At 38.0% G+C, this 18,189-nt stretch overlaps 2 protein-coding genes across 3 annotated transcripts; one reads left to right on the top strand and one right to left on the bottom strand.

Annotated features, from left to right (window-relative positions):
* Nucleotides 1-2,668: 2,668 nt before the first annotated feature.
* Nucleotides 2,669-7,069, top strand: LOC105045186 (UDP-glucuronic acid decarboxylase 2). The gene is given in 7 exon segments (XM_073257764.1): nt 2,669-3,161; nt 3,164-3,499; nt 4,308-4,454; nt 4,882-4,961; nt 5,110-5,193; nt 5,341-5,415; nt 6,428-7,069. Coding segments are annotated over 7 exon segments (1,329 nt in total). The 5' UTR covers nt 2,669-2,878; the 3' UTR covers nt 6,752-7,069.
* A 138-nt stretch (nt 7,070-7,207) lies between these two features.
* LOC105045187 (caffeoylshikimate esterase) lies at nt 7,208-17,346 on the bottom strand. 2 transcript variants are annotated; one of them, XM_073257766.1, is made up of 8 exons: nt 17,188-17,346; nt 16,954-17,047; nt 16,794-16,825; nt 14,412-14,559; nt 12,198-12,328; nt 11,961-12,098; nt 11,722-11,820; nt 7,208-8,613 (listed from the first exon to the last, which is right to left on the bottom strand). In XM_073257766.1, the coding sequence occupies exons 1-8, from the start codon at nt 17,233-17,235 to the stop codon at nt 8,239-8,241; spliced, it is 1,065 nt and encodes a 354-aa protein (XP_073113867.1). In that variant the 5' UTR covers nt 17,236-17,346; the 3' UTR covers nt 7,208-8,238. The 2 variants fall into 2 exon arrangements, with proteins under 2 accessions (XP_073113867.1, XP_073113866.1); XM_073257765.1 differs by lacking the exons at nt 16,794-16,825; nt 16,954-17,047; nt 17,188-17,346 and having other exon boundaries at nt 11,722-11,832; nt 14,412-14,576.
* Between the last annotated feature and the right edge of the window lie 843 nt (nt 17,347-18,189).

Here is an 18,189-nt window from a genome sequence, read left to right as displayed (position 1 = left end):
CAATTAATATTAAATTAGATGTTACAGTCCATGTAGTATCTTCTCATTTGATTGTTTAGTAAGTAATCTCTCGGTGATAATCGAAATCCTAAATGCATGATTAGAAACCAATGTACACTAATTATTCCACGTTTTACTATGCAAAAAAAGAAAAAAAGAAAAAAAAAACACTTCATAGATTTTATGAAGATTGATTTGTCAAAATTTGAATCAAATTGGCACGTAAAGGTATTTAAGACCACAAAAAGCTTAAATTAAGAAAATCTATAGATCATAAATAAGTCATTTTGCTATCCTGTGATTATTTTATATAAAAATGAGGCACCATCTACATGAAACATTGGGCTCACTAGTGAAGTCCATTCTGGTTACATGAAGCGTTGGGCTCTACACTGAGCTTCCAATTTCCACAAACCTGGAAGAACATGGCTAACCCAACTAGTCTCCATCAAAATGATCCCCTAATACACTTCTTCGATGCTTAGTTGAGTATTAAGACCTTGTCCCCAACATAGGATATCATATTGGTTTGAATCTCCAATTTACTATAACTAACAAATCTTATCATAGAAGACTGTCTTCTGAATCCTTCTTATTATTTCTTAGCAATTGAGTCAAAGTTATTTCTTACTAATTCATTTTATGAATGTATTTGTAAAAATCAATCTTTCCTATGACTGTAATGCCTTTGAATCTTCTCCACATATTTTGGGATACTAGTCGACTGGCACATACCAAACTACCTCTATCATTTTTAATTTTCTAACTTAACCAAATGTCCACCTCAACATCTACATCAGTGCAGTCACATTCCAAAATTTCGTATTGACTCAAGTATTGAACTTAAACAACATAAAATAACTTTATTATTATCATATTAGTATATCATAAATAACTTCCAATTCCTTGATAGTTCCTGTCAATTCCATTTAGTCTGAAGTTAAGAGACATACCTTTGTCTACATGTTTATTCCTTTCTGTGCCATAGATTCCACATATTGAAAATCATCAAAATAAGTTATACTTTGGACGATTGATGCCTAACTTCCATTTTATTGTTGGAAAAATTGCACCTATAACACATGGTTACCTCCAAAAATGCTCACTCAGAATACAACAAATCATTCTACAAACTACAATTCTTAGCGGGCTTTAAATCTTTTTATGCACTTAAACACTTCTGTACAATCCCTCTACGATGACTATCACATGGGATGTAACAGAAGTAATATTAAAAATAAAAAATAAAAAAATCATTACCACATAAGGATTCGGTTTGTATTTTTATGCGAATGAATGATTGATTTTTTTTTTTCGCAACATTCACCACTGAATCACATGTTGCATATCTTTCAAAATATAATGAATCTCTTTCCACTTGCAGTATGGATCATGAAGCTAACATCATACTTTATAAGTTGTGCATTATGTGATTCAATGATTGACATCATAAAAAAAGATCAGTTATCTTGTCACGTGAAAGATACAATTCGAGCCCCACACAAAGGCACTACATGTGCCGTCCCCATGGCATGCAAAACCAAAGGATGTATTTAGCATATATCACTAGATCTCAGCATATCTTGTTGCCACCTTTTTATGAGCTGGTCATCCATTCCATGGCTTTTTTTTTTTTTTTTCCCCTCTCTCTCCATGGCTTTTAAAGTCAAGTCCGTCACCAAGGAAGCCAAGGTCCAATGGAGAATACGTGCACCGATACGTACCTTGTGCTTCCCTTGAGTTGCCTAACTATAGACTCAAAAAAAGTCATGCCATTCTCATGGCCAACTCTTCCCCCCTAAATGGCTCAAAAACGCCGGCCCAAGACTTTCCCTACCAAAACTACACGCTTCCAACCTACCACCCTATACCAAGTCTAAACTAAATAACTGCCAAAATAAATCGGCACTCCAAACTTTATAATTCTAATCAGAGGAACACGGTCACAGCCGTGCACCGGTCCCACACCCACAGATGCACTCACCAACCCACAAGGACCCACTGGATCACAGCTGTTGGATCTAAAATCAAATAGGTTGGACACCCCAAGTCAAACAAAATTCCAGACCAACCACGTAGGCCCCACCAATTAAAGAAGAATCTGGCCATTAAAATATAACGTATAATTTGGCTATCACCTTCACCATTTATACAATCTTAGTAGTATGATTATAATATTAGTGCCAAAAGATATTAATCTCCATAACTAACCTTTATAATAATTAATTTAGGGTACGATGGAACGTGATAGCCGACACGAGGACAATTTGGTCATTAGAATTTCCGAAAGGGTGGTCCACAGTCCCCATCATCGCCTTATTCTCCCGGTGCTCACGGCGAAATCCCGGACCGCGAGTCACTATTTAATTGTCATTAGAAGCATAACTAAAGTCCGTATAACTAAATTCCCATAAAGCTCACAGACTTGTCCAAAATAACAGATTCGAAAGGATGCCCAACTGTGGGTATTTTCGATATTTAGAGCAAGGGGAGGGTTTGTTTTAGATCTGGGAGATTCTGAGATGCACTTGGGCGCGTCTACATTCAAGCGTAGACGAATTGATCGGACGCTCTGGACGGACGGAGGATGGGTTAAACTATTTTATTCCTGCGGGATATCAGAACACCACCCTTTAATAAATAAATACCAGAGGGAGCGCGAGTGTGAGAGCGGCACCATCCACGCGCCGGACAGCGAGCGCGGGCGTATTTACAATTAGATCCCTGGGTCGGGTCTTGTCTACAAAAAGGTGCCCTCCTCCCCTTCTTTCCAACAGCAAAGGGGCAAAAGGGAGCGGAGATCCTTTGCGGATACCCCCCTCGAAATATCTTCCCTTTACGTTTTAGTCTCTCGTCCTCTTCCGCCGCGACCGCCGAGATGGGCTCGGAGCTTATCTATCGAGGCCATGATCACCAGCCCCAGGAGGGCGCCGGCGGGTACTCGCCGAAGCCCCTGAAGCAGTGGTGGTGGATCTCGAGGCCACTCCGCTACCTCCTCCGCGAGCAAAGGCTCCTCTTTGTGCTCGTCGGAATGGCCCTAGCCACCCTCGTCGTCTTCCTTCTACCCCGGGCTTCACCGGCCGCGGGATCCGCCATCGGAGCCCACCTCATGGTCGACCTTGCCCGTCGCTCCACCGCCGCCGTCGGCGGCGGAGGGCACTACAGCACCGGACGGCGCTCCCGGCGAGAGGATTTGTCGGGGGGAAGGTGCCGCTGGGGCTGAAGCGGAAGGGTCTGAGGATCGTGGTGACCGGCGGTGCGGGATTCGTCGGGAGTCATCTCGTGGACCGTCTGATTGCTCGCGGGGACAGCGTAATCGTGGTGGATAACTTCTTCACCGGGAGGAAGGAGAATGTGATGCACCACTTCGGAAACCCTAACTTCGAGCTCATCCGCCATGATGTCGTGGAGCCGCTCCTCCTCGAGGTCGACCAGATCTACCACCTCGCCTGCCCGGCTTCTCCCGTCCACTACAAGTTCAATCCCGTCAAGACTATCATATCCTTGTCGATCCATGATTTCTGTTCTTCCTCTATTCAAATTTCGTTGTTTTCGATAGATTGGATTGGGTTTTTACGGTAATGATCTATCTTTTAGCTCGGAATTTTTCCCAATTTTGTGTTTTTTTTTTGATAAAAATCTCCACTTTCTTTCAATTTTTCTATGGATTTTTCTAATAAATCTGCCATCTTTTTCTTACAAAAATTAAAAATTTTACGCATTGCTCAGAATTATTCCCATTAATGTGTTTCTTCTCTAGATTCTTCGAGATTTTTCCATAAAGCTACATTTTTTCCTACAAAATTATATGTTTTACGAATTGTTCCGATTCTTTCTCCCAATTTTGTAATCTTTAGTGATTAAAGCTCTCTTTCTGTTATTTCCTTTATCTTCTGTTTTCATAAATTTCAATTTTTCCCTTCAAAATTTCTTAATTTTACGAATTACTCCCTCCTCGAACAAAGCATCTTCTTTCACCCCAAAAGAAAAAAGAATTATGCAAATTATAGTCTCTTTTATGACTCCTTGTGTTGTTGTTATGGAGGAGGCTTTCCTTGTAGAACAAAATTGATTTTTTTTGGTATAGAACTGGTGGGCTTTCCTTTTGTCTCCTTTTTTTTTATTTCTTTTCTAGTAGATACTTTCATTTGTTTCGTTGGTGGTCAATATCTTGCTTAGATTTTTCTCTTTTGGGGCACCTATTTCTGTTTCCAATTTAGTGGGAACTTATGTATGGTTGTGAAAACTTTTAGCTTTATCATCTTCCCTGTTAGCCTTAATTCATCCATTTTTGGGCTCTTGGCACAAGACCAACGTAGTCGGAACTCTCAACATGCTCGGCCTCGCCAAGAGGGTCGGCGCCCGTTTCCTTCTCACCAGCACCAGCGAAGTCTATGGCGACCCTCTCCAACACCCCCAGGTTGAGACCTATTGGGGCAATGTCAATCCCATTGGTATCTCTCTCTCTCTCTCTCTCTCTCTCTTTCTCTACCTTTGTTGGTATGTGGTGATATTTCTGTGAGGGGATGAAAGATTAAATTTTGTTTACTAACAATGCCGAATGGAATCCAACGCATTCAAAGGTTCAAAATTGTTGTTTTTTTTCCTCTTTTTTCTACTAAAAGTATAAATTTAAAAGTGATTTTGCAATATTTTTATTAAATAGTAAACGTGTAGAGCATATTTGTTATTTAAAATTTTAAACAAAAATGTTTATTGAGAAATAAAGGTAGAATTGGCCCTTTTGGCGGGTTTCGGGGGAGGAAGTGTGCAGGTGGGCCAGTTTGAGGGATCGGGCTTCCTAGCTGAGGAACACAACATGTGTGTGGTCCACGTTTCCTGTCTCCCTCTTCTGACACGTGTTTGGGGTGGGGCTCGCAGGTGTTCGGAGCTGCTACGACGAGGGCAAGCGTACGGCCGAGACTTTGACCATGGACTACCATCGCGGTGCCCAAGTTGAGGTGGGCAACCCCCCCTCCTCTTCTCTAATTATTAATTAATTATAGCCATTTAATTGCTTAATTAGCTTCTTATAAGGTAAATTTGATTAATTAATTATTATTTTGAGTATAATCTTTTATTATTATTATTATTATTATTGGGATACAGGTGAGGATTGCTCGGATCTTTAACACATACGGGCCTCGCATGTGCATCGACGATGGCCGAGTCGTCAGCAACTTCGTGGCCCAGGTCAGCCTCCTTTATTCTCGGCACATTTTTGGCTTTGTTTTAATATAATAAAATATAATATGTGTTTATTAGTTTAGTAATTTTAAGATACTTTAGAGTTTAATTATCTTGCTAAAAAAATTGGGTTGTTGGGCGTAATGATTTCAGGCGCTGAGGAAGGAGCCAATGACGGTATACGGGGATGGGAAGCAAACCAGAAGTTTCCAGTACGTCTCAGATCTGGTAGGTTTTCTTCTTTGTTTTTTTCTTTAGAGGTTTAATATGTGGGAAAATTACCGCATATTTAGGTGTATATAAAACTCTTTATTTTTTTTTTCTTTTTTTTATAGCTCCACTCTCTTTTGGTGAGAATCACTGCAGGCAAACTTGGTCAATTTTTGTCTCAATTAGATTAATTTAGAGCAAAAATTTGACCTGTTGACGAATGACTGGTTGATGGTGAGATTGTGAGAGTTTGAGGCCAGGATTTGCACTGCTATATATTATTAATCTAGTATTTTTATTCGTTAAATAAAACTAAAATGATATATGGTATGCATTAGTTATTTATTTAATTCAAGTTGATTCAATCAAAACATGACTAATTGGATGCCAATGGACTAGGATTTGCCCATGCTTGGTTTTTGGCTCAATTTGAAATCTTCGTTCTTTTGTTTTGTTTTGTTTTTATTTTTCTTATTTGCTTAACAAACTCTTTGGTTTTAGACTGCTATAGTTAAAGGCTCAAAGCTAATATAAGCATACCAAGCACAAGGCTAACACCGGTCCAGGTTTCATGTTGGGAATTGATTTTTCCAGAGCAGGTCCCAGCCCAAAAGGGTTATACCCGAGCACAACCTTGTTTTTAGGCTTGAAATTTAGGCTAATTGGTCCTTCCTATTCCACCAATACCTTGCCAGCTAGACCCTTCGTTAGTCTCTTAATTCAAATTCACATTTTGGTATCTAGTCTTGTTTTTTGTTCGAAAACATCCTCAACAAACTTAATCTCAGCTGCATAATGGCCGCTTGTAAACAGCTTGCTCAGCTGATCATGCTACCTCGCCTACTAATCTTTTTTCTTGATACCTTGATTTATAAAAGAAGTTAGTGAAAGGGGAGCTGAGTATGTCACAAAGAGACATCATCAATAAACTTCTACTATTGTAATACATTGCATGAGAAGAGGCATATATGATGATGGAGCTCGCAGATAAATTAGCCGCAGAGAATTTGATTATGAGCGCTTGTAACAGGTCGAGGGGTTGATGAGGTTGATGGAAGGGGAGCACGTTGGGCCTTTCAACCTTGGGAATCCTGGTGAATTCACAATGCTCGAGCTCGCCAAGGTGGTGCAAGAGACAATTGACCCCAATGCCCGGATCGAGTTCCGGCCCAACACCGAGGATGACCCCCACAAGCGCAAGCCTGACATCAACAGGGCGAAGGAACAGCTTGGCTGGGAGCCTAAGATCGCCCTCCGCCAGGGCCTTCCTCTCATGGTCTCTGACTTCCGCAAGCGAATCTTTGGCGACCACACGGGCTCTGATGCCACCACCACTGGAACCGGCACTGCTTGAGAATCTTCTCTCTCCATTTCATTAGTCAATTGAGGATCTGATCCATGATACACTCCAAGAAAGAATAGGAGAGAGATCAGTTCCATTTACATTTATATTCTTGATGACCTGGCTTATTGTTCCTCTATTTTTAGCCCTTTTATCTACTACCGCTGCAGGTTGAGGAGAGCCAACTGCAGAATAGTAGTTTCAGAACCTTTCATTAGCATATTCTTCTCTCCCATTTTTAAGTAATTTTTCTCTTTGAATGTTGAAGCAGGTATTCCTAGTTACTTGTTATTGCGTTATAAATATAGATGTTTTGTTTCTTTCACGGAATTTTTCATCTCTCTTTGGTGGCATGCCACTTGATTGTTGTTTGGACATAAGCTTTTCTCTAAGCCTACCTGTAAAGACGAGATCTTCAGACTTGTCTAACAGCAAAGCTCAATCACGTTGGGTATGTCCTTGATTTAAAATATGTAGGGTGGATTCTAATTCTATGCATTAATAGGGAAAAAAAGTTCTCTACTTTAAAGTTTGGTCTTTTGTAAGGTAAAGAGACAGCACCACTGGTGGGAGTACTGTTCCACCCGCCTTTGGCGTTTTATTTAGCATAGATCTTGGACACCTCATCATCCTCATGCTTCAATAGGATAAATTTCTGATGAGAGGGAACAGGTACACCAAATCCAGCATTTGACTAATAATTGTCAAAAATAAGCATGGCAACCTATGTTTCAGCTATCTCTAGCTAGCATTGGAACCAACTTTCTCTAACCAATTATTGCTCCATTGCTTCACCATCTTCCATGGATGATCTTTTTTAAGGAAGAGACGGAGATTCGCCTGCAATATAATTACCAAAGCTGAAATTATTGGAGAAAACCATCCAAAACTCAAAATCAGAAGCCCAAGGAATAAAGCCGTAGGGGAAGACCCCATTTCTCCCTCTGTGGATGATCTTGATGGGCAGTAACTGTGGAACCACCTAACAGCAATTGCACAATCAGTTTGTGCGGGAGTGCAATCAGTAACCGGATGAAGAGAAGACTTTTACTTTAAAATCTTGAAGCATCCCAAAGAGTCGATGTGACATGAGCCATCGAAGCAATGCTACCTGCCACCACCTTTTCCATGCAAGTTTTGTTCAAACCAATGGCTGTCAGGAGAGCATTAAATCATGATGACATTTCCATTTTGGCATTATTCAATCATCAGAAGCTTCAAATTTTTAACTACGTCATGGTAACTTCGCTTGTCTTTTTGAGCCTTAGTTGCATGCAAACTTGCATGGTTGTTCCCGTTAGAGCTCGAAGGAAAGCATCAATTACAGCAGCTGGGCTTTGATCTATGAAACCCTTTCTGCTTTTATTACTATGAGTCCCAGGTCACCTGTCACATTTTTTTTATTTTTTCTTTTGATTCCCAACCCACCCTTTCCAACTTCCCTTTTTCCATGTTCCCAAGTGTTTGTTGAAATGTTTTGACAGCTAGTGGATATCTCCTTACAGAGCCGAGTGGGGCTCCGTCCGCCCTTTCCACCCAAAGCAAAATCCCCCACTAGGCCGCCGCTCGGCGGTGGCACCACTAGGCCACCTCTTGACCTTGGGCGACGGGCTGGCGTCGACGCAGGTGATGTTCCTGATGGAGGGCGACCTCCCGGGCCTTTCATGGGCTCGGTGGTCGAGCCAAGTGATGACGTCCGAGAAGACTTTCTCCACGTTATCGTCGGGCTCCCCGGAAGTGAGGCCATGCCACATCCCGGCGTAGAGCGTGATGGTCTTGTCGACGCTGCTGGCCCGCTCGTAAAGCGCTCGGCTCACCTCTGGGTCGGTCACCGTGTCCGCCTCCCCATGAAGCACCAAGAAGGGAAGACTCACCTGCAAATTTTCTTGTCATTAGATCATGAGCAGTTCACGTTTTGCATTTTACAGCATCCATTTACTTATTTATTTACCCCTTTGTTTTTTAGGAAATACTTATACTCAATTGGCATGGTGTTCATGAGATAAATAGGATAAATGAAATTTAGGTTGAGATAAAAATTTCCGGTTCCATATAACTGTTACTCTACACCTACTATTTCATTTGTAAAAAACAAAAATCTTTGTTTATGAAATTTTAAAAAAAAATATCCTTATTTTTTTCCTTATTAGTGCCGATTTATGAAAGCCTGCAGGATTTGAGCTGAATTTTTATTGAATTCATGGATTGGAAAGCCTATTTAAGCATGATCTGTAGCGATCTATATCAACCTGCTCAAATTATGTGGAAACTGGAAGAGAAATAAAAATCTCTATGAATCATTTTTCTTCTTGATAACCCACAGGCCCAAGGGATATCTATATCTATATATGTATATAGAATTTTAATTGATTGTGTGTATATATATAATTTTAATTTGAATAATGCTTGGTGTATCATAATGCATGCTCAGCATGCAGCCTGGCCAAATTTTGCAGAAATCGGCAGGGATAAAATGAGTACCAGGGCTTGTGGGTTATCTTGTAGGATTTAGGCTAAATTTGCTGCTGGATATGTAGACCAACATGTCCATTTGAGTATGGCGCGTATTAATCTAGAGAAATTCTTTGTGCACCGCATGCGTGCATGAACACGTGCGCTCCACATGGTGATTGGCTCATATATGGAGTTAAAAAAAAAAAAAAAAATTTTTGATGCTGCTGTCCGACTTCGTATGTGAGCAAATCACCGTACGTGATGCACACGTTCTGCACTGCACGCGGCTGCACAAAGAATTTCTCATCAATCTAACAACCCCCTCCTAGCCCAAACCTTGCGGCAAAGAGAAAAAAATTCCACATGCTGGAATTTAGACTGAGAAATTGATGGCCCTTTACAAGATGACGGACTGAGTGGGCCAACGATCCAACTCGTGCAGGGTATTCCTACAGGAACTTTTTGTCCTATAGGAATATCCAAATAGCCCCTTACCCATTTTAATTTTATCAAACCACTAACCTGCTAAGTGTGGGTCCTGATTCCTGAACCTGGTTTGCGCTCAACTTGGGTACACATAGCATAATCTTTTAATTTAACAGGATAAGTGAGCAAAAAAGTTGAAAAATAATGCTAAGGGAAAAATAATACTAAAACCCCTATATATTACATAACACATGAAACGCAGTTTAGTGCTAATTCTGATACACCGTAACGTATCCTTCACCAATATGTTTCAATTCAGAAATTGAATAAATCAAGAAAAATATGATTTTATTCCTCAGGCACATTGGCAAAGAGGACTGGTTGGGATAGCTGCAAGTAAGCCTATCCTCATATGCTCATTCTATGTACATGCTGGGGTACATGCTGTTGTACTGAGATTTTTCAATTCAGAAACAAAATGAACCGGGAAACATTATGATACATCCTTTTTGGAGAAAAATAATAGATTCATTTTATTAATAACATTATGAGAGTTATTCATTAAGGCACAGTTGGTAAAAAGGGATAGGATTGGAATAAATGCAAGTAGGGCATGTTGTTACCATACTCGTTCCAGGTGCATGCCCTTATGCCAACATTTTTTAGTTCAGAGGTGAAATGTATCGAGAAAAAGATGATTTATTCCCGACGAGTCCATTTCATCTTAACCGAGTTCGGAGTTATTCCGTAAGGCCCAATTGGTAACGATGATAGGGTTGGATGGAAGAAGGCCTATCCTTGCCATATCTGAGATTCCGAGTGTCAGATATTTAAACCTACCAATATTTTTTAGGGTTAAAAAAATGCTAGTTTATAATTAAATTAACTGTTCCATAAGTTTTGTAAAATTAAATTATCTGGGGTTTTCCATTCCTAGGTAGGTTGAAAATGCCAAAAAAACTAACCACCATCAAGCCCAACCAAATACATACTAACTCTGTATTTGGTTGGGGTCATGAAAAGATGGATGAAAGGGATTGGAAGGATGGATAGCCTCTATTCATTGTTTACTTCTAAAAGTTACAAAAAGAATAGACAAAAAAGCAAGAATTATCCATCCACCTTGGTCCATCATTTTGTATCCTCTCAAATTAGGAGGATGAAAGAAGGATGGATGGAGCATTGAAGGATGAACTTGTGTATTGACAAAATTATCTCTCATTAATTTTTTTAACAATAATATAATACTTCCTCAATTTTCATTATATTATTTATATATATTTTTATATATATTAATATACTATTAAATTTTATTAGTCATTATCTTAATTTAGAATATAATTTTTATAATTATAATTAAATAATTAGATTATCTTCTATTTCTTTATTTATATATACTATTTTTTAATTAACTATTTGTATAATATTAATTAAGTATTAAACTAAATTATTATAAATTAATTAATTATTTATATAATTAATTTATTCATAATTAATTTATAAAATCATGTATTAAATTAAATATTTATCTAAGTATAGATTATAAAGATTATAAGTTTATACATTGTTTACTTTTTTTTAGTATAAATAAGTATTATAAATTAATAATAATAATATTTTTATTAAAGGATAATTTAATAAAATATTATGCAAGTATCATCCATCTTTCATCTTATTTTTCTTATATCAAGAGAGAATGAAATCATTTTCATCCATCTTTTATATTTCACCAAACACATAAGATAATGAATTTTAATCCATCTATTTTTCTTTCATTCGTCGTTCCTTCAATCTATCCTTATACACAGTAAATTTTTTATTACTGCAAGAAAATCATGCAAGAATTGAATTTGTAGTCCAACTTGCATCTTCTCAGACTACTAAAGTTCAATATAAATCTCATCCTATGTTGAGTTTGATGCTTCTGGATGTATTCACACAAAAATTATATAAATAGTTTACTTTATATATATATATATATATATATATATTATTATATATATATTATTTATATTTTATTTATTATATATATATATATATATGTATAACATATTCTTCCACCTTTTGATGTGGCCCAAAATAGGCCTCTCAGGATAACATACCTTGGACAAGCTGTCCTCAAGTTCCATGCTGGTCCTAAGCAACTCCAACGCTGTCTTGAGCCGGGGCTTGTCCTGGTATATCAGCTTGTTGTGCCGGATCTGCAGCACGCCCTTGGATCAGAAAACAACCAGATAGCACATAAAATAACTGAATTAATTACCTCTATAATTAGGATTAGGAGAGTTTGGGCACCAAACTTATCCTATGGGCGTATCGTATGGCGTCACCATATACCAACCTCTTCGCGTTTGACGGGGTCTCTGAAGGCGGTGTCCACGATTTGCTTGGTGGGAACTATCTTCCAGGTGGGTATGATATCCTCTACCTGGGTTAGGATGTTCACCACCAGGGGACTCGGCTTCATTTCCTCCGAGATCTGCTCACCACCCAACTAGAAATTTAAGCCAGCAGGGTGGCACGGTTGGTAAATTGTGGTAGGTACAAGAGGTGATCCCAGAACCGTCGGTGGGCTTACCTTGCACATCGGCGCTACGAGGACTGCACCATCCCAGAATGTGGGATCCCTTTTGTGAAGCAGGAGAGCCACGGCGCCTCCCATCGACTCCCCGTAGAGGAACCGGCTCTTATTTATGTAGTCCTCCTTCACTGCACAAAGGATAGCAATGGTCATCATGGTCATGATGATTAGTACGAGAACACATTCAAAGAACCAGAAGAAAAATGTAATTCTAAAACTATATTCATGAAAAGCAAGGTTTAATTAGATGCAACCATGGTAGATGGTTTAGGTGTGACCTTTTGCTAGCTTGGTATTGGGTTTAGGTGTGCATGTATCAAGCTTTTTACTCCTTCAGTATTGTTATTACAGCACAAATTTAATGAATATTGGAGTAATTAAGAAGTGTTATGAGTACCTATGCAAGGTTGGAATATTTCCTTTATATTGCCAAAACACATGATATGCACTATAGTGTAAGGAGATTTGTTTGTTTATTTCTGCTAGTTGGATATAGGATATATGTTTGGAGTACAATGTCTGGTTTTGATGTTAGAGGCAACAATGTACAATTTCAAGATTAAATGTTAAAGTCTTGTGTAGATATTAGCTTTACATGCTGTGAAAATTCTACCATGTAGGACAATGCAGAGCTCTCATTGTAGTTGTGAAAAGTCATAAAGGAATGCAGTACAAAAACTGATGTTTCATTCCAAACATGAAATTTCAAATTGAAACTCATATAATATATATAGTGTAAAATCAATTATAAACCACTTGTGGCTTTGATGTATATCTGAGCTATTAAGGGAATTAGTGCAAAAAATTATGAAAGCATGTCCACATTACAATAATCATTAGCATAATTTCTACTTTCTCCTCCCACCTAGAGATGGCAGTTGAGCAGGTATTTTGGGACATCTGATCCATCCCAAATTTTAGTAAAACCTGTTTAACAAAACCTTATAAGGTTTAGAATAGGTTTGAAATTTAAAATTAAAAAACATTAAAGTTCTCTCTTTTTTTTTTTTTTTTGTAATTTCAGGTTGAGTACCCAACCCCACCTGAATAATTCAATTTGAATAAAGATTGAGTGGATGAGTTTGGGTCATTTTTTGGTAGGATGGATTTAAGATTTTTGGATAAATTTTTAATTGGATTTGGGATAGATTGGATGATAGAATGTTAAATGGTTTGGGATGTGGCTACTCTATCCGTTGCCATTCCTACTCCCACCAAACCTCCTGACAACTTTGCTCAATAAGAGACCTCTTCATTGTGCAATAAGCAAGGATGACAACATGGGATGATTGTTATATTGGAGATGCCCTCATGGTTCAAGCGGAGGCAGAGAATTGGCCACTTACTTCCCGTTGTACCAATGGTAGTTGTATCCATGGGCAAGGATAATTAACATGAGAAGGGAAGGGAAAAAGAAGAGAGTTGATACAAGAAATGAGACCATCTTAGGTAGAGTAGCTATTCACTAGTAAACATAACGTTTGGGTACTTGGAAATTTACTAAAGATGGCAGCTGTTTTGGATTTACCTTTTTGTCAGCTCTACTTTGAAATCTCGTCCCTTGCTTTGCAGAGGAATTGTGCTAAAGATTGTCGAAGTTAAATGATCTTCATAGAATGTGTTGATGGAGGTCTAAAAATTTATTAGTTCCAATGCTATATCAATAATGGATTTACATTTTCAACAAGTCATGCATATTTATTTTAAATCTACTTTTTTATTCATGCTAATTTATTTGTTCATATATTTTTTTTTACAAAAAATTTACATTATACATCAGATGCATTATATCAGCAGTGTATCATGCTAATAGATTTTTCATTCTTGTAGGTCTCATTCATCATGCATTCAATTGTCACTCTCTCATCTTGGTTCAAATTGTTCCTATGATGTATTGCTAATATAACACATTTAATGCAGGATATATAATTTCTCATTTTTTATATAAAATTAAAATTATAAATTATTTTTTAATATTTTAACTACCAAATAGAGTGGTTATAGAGCATTGTGAAAAGGAAAGAGCCATCGAAGAAAAAATATAGGATTTATATATTTAGAAAAAAATATAATAACATCTTATGTCATTCATGACTGAGACTCAAATCAAATAATTGGTTGATGGCTTAAACCTGTGCAATGTTACATGCAACCTACAGTGTAAAGCATTTCAAGATACCATATGCGATGGAGGGGACGAAGAAAAATTACCGCAAATGGACTTGAAGAAGCGATCGCAGTCGGCGACCACATTGCCGAACTTCCTGATGTAGCAGCGCCTCCCGTCCGACTTCCCGTGTCCCTCGTAATCCATGCCGTACACCGCGTATCCCGCGCCCGCGAGCCCCGTCCCAACCCTGCACACACCAAACAATTCACGTCGTCAGATCTCCATCAGAGGTTCCATCATCCTATCTCGAGCGGCATCATACAATCCCTGCGGTGTCCCGTACCGCCAATTACTGGGAGGGACCCAGCCCCGTTAGGTATGGCGGCACCGTCGCTATTGGACTGTCGTTCCTCCAGGAAAAGTACGAGAGGGGATTTGGGTTGCGTGGTTGACGGGGTTCCAAGGCCGTTACGTCGTATATCGAATTGGATAACAGCAGGAGGTGAAGGGTGGGAATGGGTTTGTCGTTTGGTCGCCAAATAAAACCTCGTGATGCAATTTTCTCTCAATTTTATGACAAAGAGATGAAGGCCTAAATATTTATAAAGATTAAAAAAAAGCCTATAATATATGCACAATCTTATATGTATACATACAAATAACTTCCAACTATTGTACCATTATAAATAGCTACTATATCATCCACGTGAAAGACGATTAACTCACGTATTTAGCTTCTGAAATAACAAGTATCTGCCTGCCCGTAAAAAATCAAATGATCTTTATAACCAAACATCAATTGCAACCATTCTAATAAACTTTTGATTTCTAAGCCATGAAAAAATAAGATAAAGTAAAAAAAAAAATAGAAGGGAACAACAAAACAGATTTTAAATTTTTCTTCTTCACAAGCTAAACATGATTTAATGTTTGAATTTTCTCTTATAGAGATGGGTTGGATATAGATCGAATCAGCCAATACCAATAATCTTATATCCATATCCGTCCCATATCCATCTCGAATCAGATAGATAAAAGAGATCAAATTAGATCAACTAAGAAACTCATCATGTAAATATTATAAAATAATTATAACTTCGAAGTTGAGATTTAACTTGAGAGTATATCGAATTGGTATCGGAGCATATCATTATTTTAATCCAATCTGAATTTATTTTGAATATTTTATTTAAAACCCATATCCATTCTAAATTTTAATTGGATTAGATAAATCTGCCACATTCAATTGGCTCGGGTTGGATATCGGATGGTCGCTAAGATTGCCATGCTTGTCTCTTATTTACGTTCCTATTTAGTGACCTGCTAAGAACTAAATAAGCCATAGGAATAGGTCCTAAAGCAGGTCCCACAATCTGACCACTTACCTTCCTTAAATTAATGGGTATAGCTGGAATACTGGTGGCCGGTGATTTAAGTGGAATGATTAAAGAAAACAAAAAATTACAAGGCTTTGAACCATGATGGTAGGATTTCTTAGCATTGTTTTTACCCTGTATCATGAAATTATAGACTGACTCATAGATAACATATGAGATGGCTTATCCACACCATGTTGAATTACAGATTTAAGGTTGCATCATTGATAGGGACTTTATACAAAAGAAGTACATTCCAAAATAGATGTCAAAAGAGTGTTTCAGTATCTGAATATGACATTCTTACAGAGATTTTTATTCAGTCAGGAGAAGAGATGAGAGAAGTAGCAAAAGGATAAAAGAAGCCTAGGATCTTAAAATCCTATGACTTGTAGGATATCATAAATCACCTAAATAGGTTGAGCTTCAGGTGCCTCATATATGAATATGTATAGCTCAAATATATTTATTGATAAATTGGATGTCCTACAGATATTATAGATCAGCATCCAATGTCATCCAAATATACTATGGTTATATATTTTCTTAAAGCTTTTCCTAACTTGGTTAATTCTTTAAGGTACAAATTGCATCCTAAAATCCTTCCCCTTGAAAAAGAAAAAAAAAAAAAAGAAAATTGAAGAAGGTGACGGCTACCAAATACCATTGGGTTCTCATGTTGTTGATCATAGATTTTCTGTCTTCTGAATTTTGATCTTCTCAGAAGCCACCATCCTCTTTTATGAGTTATGACAGGAAACATGTAATCCCTGCACATCTCATTACTACTGTTTCTCTAGAAACGTAGTCCTGGTGAAATAAAGAGCCTCAGTGAAAGGGGAACGTGGCTTTGGTCTCATTTGATGCGGCTCACGGTTTCCAAAGTTGGCTTCAGAAATTTCTTTGACAGCGCCATGCACTAGTGGTAGGTGGAGGTGGGTAGAGAGTAGGGAAATGGAGATAGAATCCTCCACTCCATCTATTATTTTTTTGACCTTTGGGATTGTTGTATGTTGGTGATTCAAACCACAAAGTCTGGAACGATAAGCATTTGAAGGAGGAACAAAAAGAAAATCGCAATTTTATGTAGCTTGAACAGTTGTTACCTTTCATGAATTCACTGCACTCCATGCCATACCCTGCATTTCCATCAAAAGAAGGAAAGCATTAAACAAAGGAAAAGATAAGAAAAATTGGGGGAAATGATTGAAAAAGAGTAGCTTTGTTTTAACATACGATGTTGTGATGGTGTGGTGAACATAATTACCATGGCAAAGGAAGACAAGGGCTTTTGGTGATGAAGAAGATGGCAACCATCTGCAAGTAAAGAGCTGCACCCCTCTTGAATTCCTAATAAACTCCTATCATCCCCACAACAAATAAACAACAACAAGCACAACATAAAAGATTGAAACTTTAGCATGTAACCAATATCCCCATAAAAACAGAGGAAAAATATTGAGAATGACAGGGAGTTTGCATGCATTAAGGCTGGGCTAACCTCTTGATACTCCACCTCCATGAGAAAGCTCAGCCACCCCAAGGACATGGAGAGCGTGGAGAGGGGAGGGGAGGGGTCTTAAGGAGGGGGAGGAGGGGAAAGGGAAGGAGGAGAAAAAGACGGATGATGATACACGTGCCGGGCGTACGTCCACACGAGGAGGTCAGCAACCTTCGCTTCCACCCCAATCCAGAGACTTTTCATGGCCCCAACTCCCTAGAAGATTGGTTCTCACATATTTATCCATTTAGTCAAGTGATTTCTTGCATTTAAAAATTCATTACTTTATTTTGCTCCATATACAATCAATAAGGCGGTATGGGCTCCAATACTTTCTTTCTAAGAGGCTCCTTTTTTTGTGAATTATATATTTATATGTATATATATGAAGGGTAGTGTTCTTATTTATATCTATTTTTTTATAGATAGTTTGGTGGAGGTTGGAAGATTTTTGTGAATTCTTTATATGTGAACGGTGGTGTTCCTTTTTAATAGATGTTTTATATAGTTAGACGGAGATTCCGAAAATTATAATTAATGATTGAGTGTAAATGTAAAGAGTGTACTTACTTGTTACAAATGTTTGAGATCACAATCTAAGGCTTTCTAAGTGGTGAATTAAGAAACTTATTTCCTTTAGCTGTTGAGATTGATATATTAGTAATCTGCACATTTGAAGCATCTGATGGATTCCAAAAGCAAATCAGTGTTGAAATAGTCACATGTGATTTAAATCAATTGATTGAATATTTATAATACGCTATTTTGTCATCATATTTTAGATTTCTATTGATTGATACGTACGCTTCGAATTTATTATCTTAATACAGCTATCTTGATTTCGACGTACACCTCAAACATTGTCTTGCCATGGGAGTGGTCTTCACTTAAGATTTAGTAGAAGCTTCAATGCATATGTTCCCTCCAACCTATCTAATTGGATAGATCGTTTTGTCACGTTTTCCTCGAATTGATTGTTTCTTGGTTGGCAGTATGTAGCAA

Source organism: Elaeis guineensis, chromosome 5, assembly GCF_000442705.2.
Source record: "Elaeis guineensis isolate ETL-2024a chromosome 5, EG11, whole genome shotgun sequence".
Lineage (NCBI taxonomy): Eukaryota > Viridiplantae > Streptophyta > Magnoliopsida > Arecales > Arecaceae > Elaeis > Elaeis guineensis.
The sequence above is the reverse complement of the archived record's forward strand: the minus strand, read 5'-3'. Positions and strand labels throughout refer to the sequence as shown.

Coding starts and splice junctions, on each gene's coding strand:
- LOC105045187 (XM_073257766.1), bottom strand. CDS start 17,235: ATGTCCTTGGGGTGGCTGAGCTTTCTCATGGAGGTGGAGTATCAAGAG. Junction 12,099..12,197: donor TCGTAGCGCCGATGTGCAAG/GTAAGCCCACCG, acceptor GGTGGTGAGCAG/ATCTCGGAGGAAATGAAGCC. Junction 8,614..11,721: donor TTGAGGACAGCTTGTCCAAG/GTATGTTATCCT, acceptor GAAAATTTGCAG/GTGAGTCTTCCCTTCTTGGT.